General features: G+C 38.3%; 1 protein-coding gene across 5 annotated transcripts in view; it reads right to left on the bottom strand.

Annotated features, from left to right (window-relative positions):
• ITSN1 (intersectin 1) overlaps positions 1–14,298 on the bottom strand; it is a 141,444-nt gene that overhangs the window by 30,272 nt on the left and 96,874 nt on the right. For all 5 annotated transcript variants that reach the window (XM_075432445.1, XM_075432466.1, XM_075432459.1 and 2 more), the window contains 3 exons: positions 10,066–10,111; positions 5,321–5,442; positions 2,081–2,198 (listed from right to left, as the gene is read on the bottom strand). In XM_075432445.1, the coding sequence (XP_075288560.1) occupies positions 2,081–2,198; positions 5,321–5,442; positions 10,066–10,111 (286 nt within the window). The remainder of the gene's footprint in view (positions 1–2,080; positions 2,199–5,320; positions 5,443–10,065; positions 10,112–14,298) is intronic.

Genomic DNA, 14,298 nt, shown 5'->3' on the forward strand with positions numbered 1-14,298 from the left:
TCCTAAAGCCATTGCTAACTACAGAAGCAAGCTACAGCCTACCTTCTCTGAGACCCAGTGCTTTTCTGCCTTTTGTTTCCTTTTTAGAAACATTGTCTATTATTAATACCAGTCTTACTGCAACAGCAGAGGGAATCTAGGTTCTCATACAACACTCACAATCAGTACAATCTATAATGCTGTCTTTCTTTAAACAAGCAGAATGGTTGAAACACGTTTCCCACTGCTCCTATATTGTGAACTTCCTTATGTCTGACTAGCTCCGAGCACCAGTAAGAGTTCTCTTCATTTCTCAACACCAGGAAGGACATGTTCATGACAAGTTTAGAAGGGAACACATACAAAGCAGTCAGAAAAAAAGAAAACCTTGAAGTATAAAGCAAAAGTGTCCATGCAATAGAAATAATAAGAAAAAAAAAGATGTTAAAGTCATGCAGTTTGCATTACATTATGGCAGATGGAGAGCATGCACATCAAAACAAAATGACAAAAGAAACAGAGGTTTTGATGATACTAGTTTCTGATGGATCCCCTACCTTCAAAACCCAGATAGTAATGGTACCCTCTAAGACCCTTCATAATGCACCACCTTTGGCATTATTCAACACTTTTAGATGGTTTTCTTCAGGCTTTCCATGTCTTTTGCTATAGTAAGCCTCCCCACCAACACATGATGAAGCTGTGAAGATGCTTCTCCAGCAATAACCTCTTGAACTCTTACATTAACCACACAGTTAGTGGGGACATCTATCATAATGGAAAGACAAGATTCTTCTTATCCTCCAAAAGGAAAGGTCTTAACAAAGCTTACTTTGATAATAATGAATGTCTCTAAGATTTTAATGTTCTGTAGGCAATGAAAAAAGTGCTAAAAAGTTTATTCTGTATAAATTTTATTAGCATGTGTGCAAAGTCCCAGACTGTCAAACCTGAAATAATTAAAAAAAAAAATCCCACCATATTGCCTTGTAAAAGTATGTGTCTCAATGCCGAGTTACCGTTTTAACTGCAGGACCCAAACTCATGAGTCTTTACAGAAGTCTGATTTTCTTCATTTTTATGACTACAATCAAAGGAGCCAATTAGCACCATTTATAACATTTGCCTTCTCTGATATGGTACTTTTATTTATACCAATCGCACATGAAACTAATACCTCAGTATTTTATTCTAGTTCCATAAACTACATGATAATCCTTCATACATATTTAAAGGAGAAAATTATGCTCACTACCATTTTTCATCTGGAAATATTTATTTCATTTTAATGATAGACATTCAAAAAATGGCCTGCGGAAGCTGCAAGCTTTTACCCTCTGCCACCCAAATCCAAACAGATGACAGACAACTACATCAAGTCTTTTGGGTGGCTTATGGAAGAACATACATCCATTCTACATGTTTTTGATTGACATGAATCCTCTTTATTTAGTACTACACCAGCTCACAAGCCCAAAATGTTTCAAGACTGAAACAGTTGCAAGGAATGAACTTTTTGTTCTCTGTCTTCTGGCTGGCTTTATACCTTGTAGTGGACTGATGGGACTCTTTTGATATTGCCTGTGGTGGAGCTGTAATAAATAGCTTTAAAAATATAATCCTTATCACTCTTGTATCCTTTCAGAAACCTTAAATAAGTAGCTACACAGGACAAAAAGGCTATGCAGGACATCTTCATTTAAGTGGTTTTCTCACACTTCACCTTAGGAAAAATAAAAGGTTCTGAATGAGAGGTGCCTCAATTGCTAAGCCCATGGACCATCCTGAATCTTTAAAAACTCCTTTACTACAATTAATGCAAGCAAATAGGACTGATAATTTGAATGTTTAACTCTTTATGATGTAATGTCACAGATGGCTTTTTAGCACCCAACAGTTCATATCTGAGGAACCATCACCATAAATATACAGACCAACTGTATGTTTTTCTCATATAAAGAAAATTAAAAAGTTTAACCAAAGTGACTAGTATAACAGATACTTAATATCCTATTGAATGTCCATAAATATTTTTAGAAGTCCTATTGCAAATGCCACACATTACAAAACCAACTTTGTTATATGCAACCACATTGCTTACCTGAAGGTAATGCTGTTGATTTAGGTAGCTCAGTTGGTGTAGTTTTACTGGTACCAGGGCTCAAAAGTTTTACGTAATTAGCAGGGAACCATCCTATCTGCCGTTTTTTCCCTCGTGCCTAGTAAAAAAACCAATTCTTTTAAGAGGATTAAGCACATCAATCGATCTTTAGACAAGGTAATTCAGTCAGTATTTTAATTACTTGCAGTCACACTATTTCAGAATAAGAAAAATGAATATTATAAGGAAGAAGTCAGCTATTTTTGTGCCAATAGTTTAATATTATGAAACTTGCATTATGTGAAGTAATTTTTAAAAATATATAAACAGTAGTTTATAACATCTAAATGGTATTTATTTACTACTAATGTGATTTTTCACCTAACACTATTCTTACTTTGTGTGCTTTATAATTAATACTGCAACCCCAATCCTTGAAAGATTTCTCCTGATTCTATTTAAACCACAACTCTAGAAGATTAGGCTATTGTACTAATGAGTGGCAGCATGAACATGTTTTTTTCATTATGCAAAGAACTGTATTTAAAGAGATACCTAGATTGTGATGGTATAAGTAGAGATTAAGAGTCCCTATTACCTCTTTTCTTTTAAAGAAAAAGTATCTAAACTTTTTAATAGTCTCTCCTGTCCAAACAACAGACAGAACATAAACATATATCACACCAACCAAGTGCTAGAATGGCAGCAAAATATTATGGCAAGAAAAAAATAGGTAAAGTTTGGAGTCAAAGACAAAATCCCAAAGCCAGATTCTAATCAAACAAAAATGAAGCCTTGGCAACTACAAGCACATATGGATAGACACTGTCCAAATGATCCTAATTAACAGACCTTAAGGTTTTGGAAAGTACACTAGATGTTCTCATGCCTATCTAATCAGAGTACATCAGTATGAAAATGTGGTGCACACATGTATTAGCGTGCGTGTGGTCCCTGTGCGTGTGCTGAGAGAGCAGCAGGTTACCGTACACCTGGCCTACAGCAGCACTCTACAGTCTGTAACACAGCTGCCGTGAGTCGCTGCCAGAAACAGGATACTGGGACAGACGGACTGCAGGTCTGATCCAGTGGGACAAAGCTTGTGTCACCAAAGCAGGATAGGAATTTGACAGAAATGGCATCCCGTTATTTCAGATAAAATTGCATTGCTCATTGCAAATGAAATCAGAAGAAAAATCCTTACTGTAAGAAAGGTTATGCTAAAACTTTGAACCGAATCTCAGCTTCTAAATCTACTACATCTAAGTTAAGAATTAGTTTAACTAGTTGTTCACTTTTTGTGTTGTTACAATAAGGTTGGAATTTTGGGCATGGAGAATTTCGCCTTTAAAAACAAAACAGATGTTAGTTTTAGTGAAGAAAGTAATCTAACACATATACTGTTCTTTAACTATTTCCTTCACCCTCTCTCTCTACTGAAAAAGAAAGCACTTGATCTAAAGTGTATCTAGATCACTCATTTTAAGATATTCTGGAAGACTGCATTAAACCCAGCAATATAATGCTTAACACATTTGCCTTATTTTACTTTCACTCTGACCCCTAAGACAAGCAGCATCAAAATTTACTTGAGGCTGAAACCAAACTGTACATACACCTCTAAAAAAATCTGTCACTTTGAAATAAAATGCATAAAGAAAAGTTAACAGTAGTCCCCTTTTCCAAAGCTTGTCATCATTTTACTACTTGGCGGGGGCGAGGTTTGCTGCTTTTATTTTTACTCAATTCCTCAATCCATTTTCCCATACTAGCCTTTGTGCTCACATAACAAACAAGCAAGAACTAGTATTACAGTGTTGGAACAGGAGAATGAAAAGCATAGATAGATGACTGCTAATGAGGTAAAAACAACTTGTAAAACCACGCTTAAGATAGTCCGGTATCCAAAGCTACATATGAGTATTTACACAAGCAAATATTGGTTTTTAAAAAAACCTCACTTAGGCTGCTAAGTGGTAATTGTGACAGCTCTTGCCCAGTGAAGCTTATTTTCTATCTTACAATACATTTAATGTGAGACTCTTTAAAGCTGCGAGTTAACAAAAACATAATGGTTAGTGAGAATGAAAACCAAAGCAATCCTGGAAGATGGTTTCTCCACAAAAAATGAAAAAATATCACCAGGAAAGGCAAAAAGGGCAGGTCGTAATGTGGAAAAAACATGTGAGTTAGTTTGAGCATCTGCATTGCAAAAACAAATCAACTACATTCTTCCATGTAATATTCCCTGTTAAAAAAAAAAACATACCAAACAAAACCTCATTCAGTGGTACTGGAGAGGGCAGAAAAAAAAAGCTTTGCCACTGAAAGCCATTGAGAATCCAAGTTTCCAAATTGTCAAGTTCTACTCTTAAAAAAAAAAAAAAGTTAAAATATTTTATTATCTATTATCCTCTAATGCAACACTAAAGCGTTCTCCTGTCTGATGCTTGCACCAGACACGATTCTTTTCACTATTCTACACTAAATTGAGCTGTCGCTGATAGGGCCATTAGACTGCTATTGTACACTGCCACATTCATTAGGCAACCTGAAAAAGTGGTGGCCATCCTACAAAACCACTGCTGTAAAATACTTCTCAATCCTTCAACAAAAGGTATAGCCAAACTTTTGGCTGAAGCAACTGAGAAAGCTTCTTAGGAAGACATTCAGGGCTGCACACCCCAGTATATTTCCGCTTTCACAGTGCGCCCCCATATCAGCTGATCCAACTGCACGTGATACGCGTGGTCACTATTGGAACGGGATGTACAAGTAGACGCTGTCACTTAACCCAACAGTCCCATGCACTCCTGCTGCATCGCTGGCTTTCCCCACCACCTGACATGACAACTGCTTTTTTTCTCACACAAAGAAGACTAGTGGACTCAAGACTGGGAGGATTCAAAAGCAGGCAAAACAATACACCCTAAAATCCATTCCTTTCTTGTATCTGAAGGGCCTCCAGGAAAATGTACAAGGGAGTGAACTGCAGGCTGTGTCCGATTCGTGAGATTGGTATCCTTGACTTACAATGAGGCACGATGGTTTCCTCCTACTGTCCTCCAAAGTAATTTCAATTTCAAGGAACTGGAATATATGTATATTTTTGTAAAGGCATTCTGATTGCAGAACATTTTCAAAATTAATTATCATTGATGCATTCATCATTTTAAACTACTAAAAAGTTATAAATTTTCCTACATGGATTTTTATTTAAAAAAAAAAAAAGTAACTAACTTGGAGCTCTCCTTCCCACCAGCCACCTGGATTCTTCTTTCTGATAAGAATCAACTGACCAGGAGCAAGAGTAAGCTGTTCTGGACCCGTTGCTGTGTAAGAGGCAATAACTTGGGCGATTTCTGTTGAAGCAGGGAAGCAAAATAATACAGTTAATTTGGAAAAACCTGAACACATTCTATACAGCATTGACTCTGCTATTACCACTGGCACGGTATATCAGTTTTGTATTTCTTTCCATAAAATTCTTATATATTTATGTAGTTCCCTGAAAACATATGGTAATTATAAAACAGATTGAAAGTTCATAGCACTACAGGAATAAAACAACAGAGGTGCAGCAGCAATACAGGCAAGATATAAAAAAATCTTTGAAATAGAGAAGAGTAATGACCATCATTAGAGCTATATGGCTCTTAAAATCAAATGTCATAATATTGGTTTCTAATAAATACATTTTTCTAGCATCCGTTTGGACTAAGCTCCCTAAAAAGAGGAAATACATGTTGATGACAATATAACAAAGAAGTTGCAGGAACAGAGGTGCAAACTAATGAAGGCCCGCAGAAAACTTCTCACCACCAGACTAGACAAAAAAAAGAATGTTCTCAAAATGTAACAAACAGGATTTATTCTGAAATCTTTATGGCATGAGCATTATTATAAAACTGGTGCCTTATCTGATCACCTACCAGCATGAATCTGATGCAGAGTAACTGTGAGCTCACAATTATCTGTCTGTTAAATAAGCCAAAGCAGACAACGCAATTTACTCCATTTTACAGTGGTTGTGGAAAGACAGATGATAACTTAGTCACCACAAAGTCTGGCAGGCTTAACGCATTTTTTATCTAATTTGAACTGACAGGAGTTGTAAGCGACTGTAGGTATTTTGGTCTTACTGATGGCTTTTAAGTCAGGTTTAGCATGTCATCAAACCACATTTAGGGTGATGGAGAATATGTTTAATACTATGATTACTGGGAACCTTTCATAATCAAAAGATGTAATAAGCTAAACCTTTTAGGCTGCTATATTTATGTAGTCCCTTTTTAGCCATGAGTTAAGGGGAATATGTAGGGAATTTTTTTTTTAGCCTTCATTTAGTTGTAAAGGGTCTCAGATATCCAAAGAAGCACAAAAGTTGTGTTGTTACCGCTGAAATTTCCACTTTTTGATCCCAGTACACAGTCATTCATCACTTAGGTATTCTCCACAACAGACTGATCTAGGGGTTGGGGTTTTTTTTGGGGGGGGATGTGGAATTTGGGTCTTTGTTTATGGAAAACCTTTCCTGGAATAGTAAATTCTGACCCTGTGTTTAAGACAAGGGAAGTTTTTATTTGGCAATGCATCAAACAAAATTGGGGGCAGCCAATGTGAGCACTCAGATTGACTGGTTCTGGTTTATGACTATCCTAGAACAAGCCCACAGCAGAGCCAGTAGTATAAGATCACAGAAATCTGTCTCAGCTGCTTCAGTGCAAAGACAGTCAGCTTAATTTAAAACCTCAGCAATTATCTGATCACAGATCAACACACTGCTTGAGATTTTAGCTTTTATTTGAAAATCTTGGTTTAAAAAAATCTGTATCAGTTATTTTCACTTATGATTACTGTTTGTATATATTATCAATCTAGTTCATCCTAAAAAACTGGCGCCAGAAGACTAAGCAGAAAAAGGTCACACCTGCCGTCACAGTTTGTCCCTTTATAAAGCAGCAGAAAGCAATGCGACTGTGAGCGTGAGGTGGATTAACATGGCAACGACAGCAAAAGGGACTGAGGCTGAAGGCAGCGAGTACACAGAAGCGGTCTCCGGCCTTCTCACGGGCAGCCATACTGAGAAAGCAACACAGCGCTGGGCACCGTCCTACTCATCTCTCTCTGTCAACAAGCGCCAAACTTCCTGCGGCCAAGAGAAACAGCAGAGGCGCTCAGCAACAACACATCACCCACAGGCTGGGAAAGCGGCGGGGAGTCTGCTGGTAAGGCAGAGAAAGGGAGCTATCATTGAAAAGGCAGTTGTAGGCAGAGGAAACCACAAATCCAACTCCCTTGAAACAAAGGGAGGTTCTGTGGCAGGGAAGAAACAACAAAGTGATTTGAAGACCGCCAGGAAAACGACCAGATGGTTTCCTTAAAATTTAGAAGAGAAGGATCATCAGGAAAATTAAAAATGGTCAGAGAAGCATTCAAGATATAAATGAACAACATAAGGAGGATGAAGAAGCAGAGAGATGACAAGCAACCTGAGGTCACTGCAAACAATGACACACACAGAATTAACTATGGCAGAACCTCCCTCATGGTAACTCAAAGAGGGGACAGGCAGGCACACAGATGTGGAACCAAGCAGGTGATGAAAAAGGCAGTAGCTGAGAGTCAGAAAGATGCTTTAGATCTAGATCCGGAACTTAGACAGCACACAGTGTGAAAACAGTAGACAGAAGAAAGAATTTCTACGTAAAACACGGTAGGTGATGACAGGAGAGCAGAAAGGTTTACAGAGAGAAAAGCCAGCAGCAGCACAGTCTGTCCTCTACGAAGGCAAAGTGAGAAAGCTATTTGGCAGGAAACATGGCTATGCTGCTAGAAAGTGTCCAAGCTCCCTGCATTTGCAGGTTTTTCCACAGATTCAGATTAATTCCTCCAGCCTACAGCCATTCAGGAGGCAAAATCAACACAAGCAAACAAGTTAACTGTAGGAGTTTGTCAAATTTATTTTTTTTTTAAAGCAGGCAAAAACTTCTCTCACTACCATGGCAATTATAATATTCAGTGTATCATACTGAAAGAGCAAAAATCTTACACCTTGCATCTCAGAACAAGAAATTTCTCATTTTCATCTACAAAAGGTGCTTTACAAGTCTCCAGGTATCAGATATCCTCTTTCACCAACCAGCAGCATAAAGAATGTTTACTGTGAACTGTGTGTTAAATAAGTTACAATACAAATTACAAGTTTAACATTCAGCTCTTACATGTAACAGAGAAACAGAAAGTTAGAGAAAACAACTCAGCAAAAAAAAAGTTTAAAAAACAGAAACAGCTTTCCTTCCAGGAAGGACTTTTAATTTTGTTTTAAGTATTGAATTACTGAGAAGAGATCCAATTCAATTATAGTCCAGGCCAAGAAATGTGGCCTCTACTAAAACAGGTACATTCAGAAAAAGAAAAAAATGCCTTCTCACAGACAAAATTGTCCTCATATTGCTGCTTACATTCGCAGAAAGCAGTTTCTTTTCCCTTGCCCTTCAACATACAGTTACCAACTCCCACCCGCTTGTCCTGCTGCTTCTAGAATAAACGGGAATATTTCACCTCGTTCATTAGCATTTCACTTTTATTTGCTGAGCACTTGCAGCTCATTTACAACAAAAACATCCACGAATTTCCTTGCTGCCAAATAGGCAGCATTGATCCCAAACTGTTCTTAAAACTCCAAAAGACTCTGGACACAGCTTTTGTCAACATCCCCCCAGTCTCTACCTCACTGAAAGTTCAAATCCAGGAGACCAGCGATTATAAGGTTGGTACTTTAGGCTGAAGTTTTGCCATCCACCATTCTCCCACACATGGAAAAAGCAGCCCGATCTGTCAGTCTCTTCTCACTATTCCTGCCAGGTATCACTTCCAGAGGTTTCCCAGATCTGTATTCTTGTTTGCCTCTCTCTAGCTTTGTATCTATTAACATAACTATTTTTAATCATGCAAATGAAAGTTAGAAAGGGCAGAAGTAGTTTACTTCCCAGCCCTTCTTTCCATAGATGGATCAGTAAGATTTGACAAGAGCAGCCCACTGCTCATATGTCAAGGTAAAATAAGCCAAATGAAGTTGGGGCTGCTGCAATATACTCTCCCCTCCTGCTCTTGCACACTTACATGGTGAACCGATTCAGGGAGACAAAGCAAAACCTCCTCCTCACAAAACAAAATATGCATCTGTGTGTGTATGGAAATACGGCAAGACTTGGTAGATAACAGCCTTGAACCACCTCACTGTGCACCTGAACAAGCCTCAGCAAAAGGGTCAGAATAGAAGCAGGGAGCACCCCCTATTTAGTTTGGTTCAGCTCAGTGCAAAGTCATTTCTTTGGTACAAAAGCAGAAAATGAGGCGTCTTCTGGAAAGTTTACAAATGCCTGCCAGTGGCAGGGAATGCACTTTTCTAATAATCCAATGTCTGTTTGGAAGGACAGCTCCCACCGCCCCAAGAGCCAGGGGACCTCTTCCTAGCCAAAAAGTAACCTGCAACCTGATCCTCTGCAATATGATCAGGCTTGACAGGCAATAAGCTACATAGCATGGATACAAGGTATGTGCTCTTGAAAATGAGAAGCAGGCACACGAGCTCAAAAAATCAATGTATACCATATTGTGTAGCGTTCTGGGTAAAATGCTGTAAAACCACAGGGTAGGAATGTAAACTTCCATTTTCAGAGGCAGTGGCAAACCTGGGCTTTTTGTAGGCTTCCACTGTTCTGTTCAGCAACCTATCACGAAGTTCACATTCATTTTTGAGCAAGCAGATTTTTATTATCTAGTCACATGCTATTTAGTGATTGATACATGCTAGACAGAATGACTGACAGATTATGCATTATTTTACTATAGACAACAGTTTTCATCAGTGCAAACTACTACAAAACGACCAAGAGCAGGCATAATTTATTTTCATGGAAAAGGTTTTGTCAGCATTGAACTTAGGTACCTATAAGGTGCTGTCACAATATATGACTCACCAGGTTTCTTCCCTAAGCTTCCTGTTTTTCCAGCTGCTCCTGGAGCCTTGAAATAGAAAGTAAAATATAAGTTTAGCACTCATATTTATTTCTCCAGTGTATGAAAATGATTTACTACGCTTCACTTTAACACACTAAACAAGCATGTCAGTAGAAAACTTTCACAGAAGATTCTATTCTTATATAAACCCCTAATATTTTAGATGGCAATTAACAGATAGGAATAAATAACAAGCAATGTATGGAAGTGGACAACTAACTATACAAATGTGTAGACTTCTGTCCTGAACTTTTCTTCCTTTTACAGGCTGTAAATACCAATGTAAATCTAAATTACCTAGCATTTGAAGTGTAAATCTGTATATCTACAGAACGTGAATTCTGTCGAGTTAAAACAACAATAGTAGTTTTCAATTCTACAAATAGCTGGATTGCAAACACGCCTACAAAGCTAATCGGACATAACTATTCCAATACTGTCTGTATTGCGGTTCTAAAATTTCTCATACGGTACATTAGCCTAGTCAGTGTAGTTACTGCATCTTTAAGACGAGTCATCTAAACGTTGTGAGTGGTGTGTGTTGCAGCAGTAAAAGTCCCACCACGGCTTTTGCACCCAACTGAGAGCACAGGACACAATAGCAAGGTGCTATCTCTCTGTAGCTATTTCCTCTGAACCTAGATGGGGTGAGATGAGGGAGGAACATCATCATCAGCCAGGCCAAGAGATTTGCAAGAAAAGCCTTTGAACAGCCACAAGAAATCCACCAAGCAGTGGAACTTCAGTTCAGTTATGTACAGGAAATCAGAGATACTGAAAGACGAAATTTAACATGAAAAATTTTCATAATTTAGAAACTCAAAGATCTCTTCCTGGGGGAGGGGGGTGGGCGGGGATCTTTTTCCTTGAGGCCACTGGTTATTTGTGAAGAATTATTTTCATTTATTTACTTTACTGCACTCACAGGTCTACTGATATATACGCAATCTAAACTGTACTTTGGTCAGAAATGTTGAATAACCATAAATATCCTCTTGCCTTGGAGCAATGCTCACAACACTTCCACCTCCCCTCAACTTCTCCTTTAGGACCCTCCTTACAAACCTGGGAGTCTACGTCAAATCACCTGAACGTTTTCAGAGAATCCTAATTCCTCTGTCAAAAAGAACAGTTTCATCCTCAGTATTCTCCATATTAACTTGATGCTTCAAAAACTTGGGAATTCTGGCATAAACTAATATAAGGAGTAACTAAAAAACTAGTGAAATGACTGAGAGAACAGGGTCATTTAAAAAATGTGTATTGGTTTTGAATGCCTCTCTAAAATAGATTATTAGATAGATCTTCAATCTGTCTTGAAGATTACACAGCTTCTCTAAGACATCCACGTTTTGAACACCTTTCAAAAAAGCTACTAAAGAAGCCTGATCTTTCAGACTGAACTACAGCACTTCACAATTCAGACTGAACTACAGCACTTCACAACACTGTATTAGTCAAGCCATCCCCAGCTAGTAACAGCAGAAAACCCAGCAGAGTTGGCATTGCCTACTTCACAAGCTGTAATTGGTATTGGAAGGTAAGAATGGGGATGGGAAGATTTTTTTGTTTGTTTTTAATTTGGCGCCAAAGCACTGTACATACATCTAGTATACCATGCTTCCCCTTGACACTTTGCAATTTAAATTTTGGGAAGAATTTTGGAACGTGCGTGCTTTAAGTTAAATGATACTTAGATAACGCTGTCTCAGTGTTACTTTCTTGTCCTTGGAAAAGACTGATTATAGCTAATTTCTACAGGCCATCAAATCTTCCTTTCTTCCCTTCAGTTCTCCACCTTTCTCTATAACCACTGTGACCTATATTAACAAAAAAAGTGAAATAGGAAGGCATCATGCAGCAATCAGATACAAAGACTAAGGTTAGGTCTGGGGACAAGGAGAAGATGGTCCAGACAAAGTGACTGTGACTCCATCGCCAGTCCCAAGTAAGGAAGATTAAAAGGCGTGGAACCAAAGGTGACAACTGACACTGATATGATAATATTAGGAATTAATTCTACTTTTGAAAGTGTTTCTGGCAGAGAAACACCCTCCCCCTTCCTCAGTAAAGAGTAACTGTTTGGACCTTCAGAGAAAACACTCCTGCAAAATATCACTTAGTCAACATCCATGTTGCCAGATTAGGAGCATACGGACAGATAAAACAGGCTGTGTACCAGTTATCTGGTAAACATACAGAGATCTTTTTAAGAGAGGAGCTTCAAAATAACCTTGACCAGCCTAAGTCTGAATTCTGTTTGAGGATTCTCTGAATCCTTTGCAAAAAAGCAGAAGAAATACATAGAGAATGAAAAACTAAATTAACAAATAACGCATTTAAGACAGGCCCAAATTGTGGCCCACTCAGTAGATGGAGAATTATGTTCTATTCTTTCTGTTGAGAGTAACACAGTGGAGAGGACATACCCCATTCTTTTTCCCTTTTGTACACCTGAGACACTAAATGCCTTTCAGGATATTTTGTGACTAGCGATAAAGTCTCTTGATACAGTAGAATAGAACTTGCTTTGCTAATTTAATAAGACAGCAGTAGACTCGCCAGTTGTGTTGTACAGTGAGACCTTTAGAATCCAGATTAAATAAATTCAGACTGTTATTATTTTCAGAATATTTATGCAAAATTTCATAACTAGAGGTGTCCAAATTTTTGTGTATCCACATTCACTGTATGAGTTCCATACCTTACGCAGAGGTAATTATCACCAGTCTCAGAGAAAGGTTGGGTACAATAACAACTTATTTCCAACCTATATCCATCTACCTTCAGTCTAAAGAAAACTGAGAATGGACCATGAACCAGTGTCATTGTTTATTTGAAGAACAAAGACTTTCACTTGGTTAATAAGCTGGAACTTTAAGGAACAGGAAATAGATTATTTAGCAGTCAGAGGTGAACAGGTAGCCTGGGACTAGGTACAGAAGAATAGATCTAAAAAATTTCTTCTGACGTACAAACTAGTGCTATTTTGAGGCTTACAATAATTTCTACAAACTCTGTGCCTACTGTTGAAAGATCAGCACACTGCCTTACTTGTTCTTCAGGCCTAAGTCAATAGTGCAGAACACATTAAATTAATTTACCCTTTTAGTAACATTTTCCACAATCAGCCAGCTGTCCAAGCACAGCGGCACATCTGAAAGTTAACAGACAGCCACTATTGTGAAATCCTTTGTAAAAACTGGCTCTGTGAACAAGCTGAATAGCAAAACACTGTATGTGTAATGGCAATTATCCACTTGGAACAAGAAATATGTCCTGCGGGGCATATGAATCGCTTTATGAAAATAAGCATCCCAGCTATCAAGATCTCCATGAGCTCTGTACTTTTTCCTCCCTCTCTCATCCAAATATGTGATTTTCACCAGCAAAAAGGGCAGTTAGAGCACTTTTTCATGAACAGCACTTCGCTGTTTCAGCCCCAGACAAGTCAAGATCAGAGAAACAGCAAATTGATCTCTCTAATAAAAATAGTTTTCAGTATTACTTCCAAGTTCCCCACAAAGAAGATTTGCCAATACGTGTGCCTGTCTCTCACCAGGTAGGACGAGCATCCAGTCCTTAAAGGCACACAAAAGGGAGCTCTGCACCTCTGAATATAATTCCCAGGTTTTGAGACTAAACTCTGTTGAGAGTATCTTAAGGGAAAACAAAAACAGTTCCTGCACAAAAGTTCAAAGGAAATTTAACATTAACTAACAACAATGTAACTGAGGTTAAGTAACTAATTAGCAGCTACTGCTATCTAACTAGGAAACAAGCCTTACAGGGTTTTAGGAGGCTGAAAGTGCAAGTTCCCACTCCTCAAGCACAATGCAAACTTACAGGTAATATAAAGACACTTCGGGCACAGTTTCATCATCACAAGATATTCCATAGATTAGTCAATTATCTATACACTTGTTCCTATATCTGTGTGGGGAAAGCCACCATCTCTTTGATGTATGTGAAGAATTACTGGCAGGGCTGAATCCTGCTGTGCTTTTCTTAATCAGGTAAATTCCCCGATACAGACCCACAAACATCTCCACTGCCACAACTGAAAGGTTGTTGCACCACTCAGAGGGGAATAAAGCTGCTAGACATGCGGACAAGAAATTCTGAACTCTGTCCAGATGCTCACTGAGCTCTGTTGTCAGGGTAAACCTACACCCTGCCTAACACTACAACTT

This window comes from Opisthocomus hoazin, chromosome 1, assembly GCF_030867145.1.
Source record: "Opisthocomus hoazin isolate bOpiHoa1 chromosome 1, bOpiHoa1.hap1, whole genome shotgun sequence".
Lineage (NCBI taxonomy): Eukaryota > Metazoa > Chordata > Aves > Opisthocomiformes > Opisthocomidae > Opisthocomus > Opisthocomus hoazin.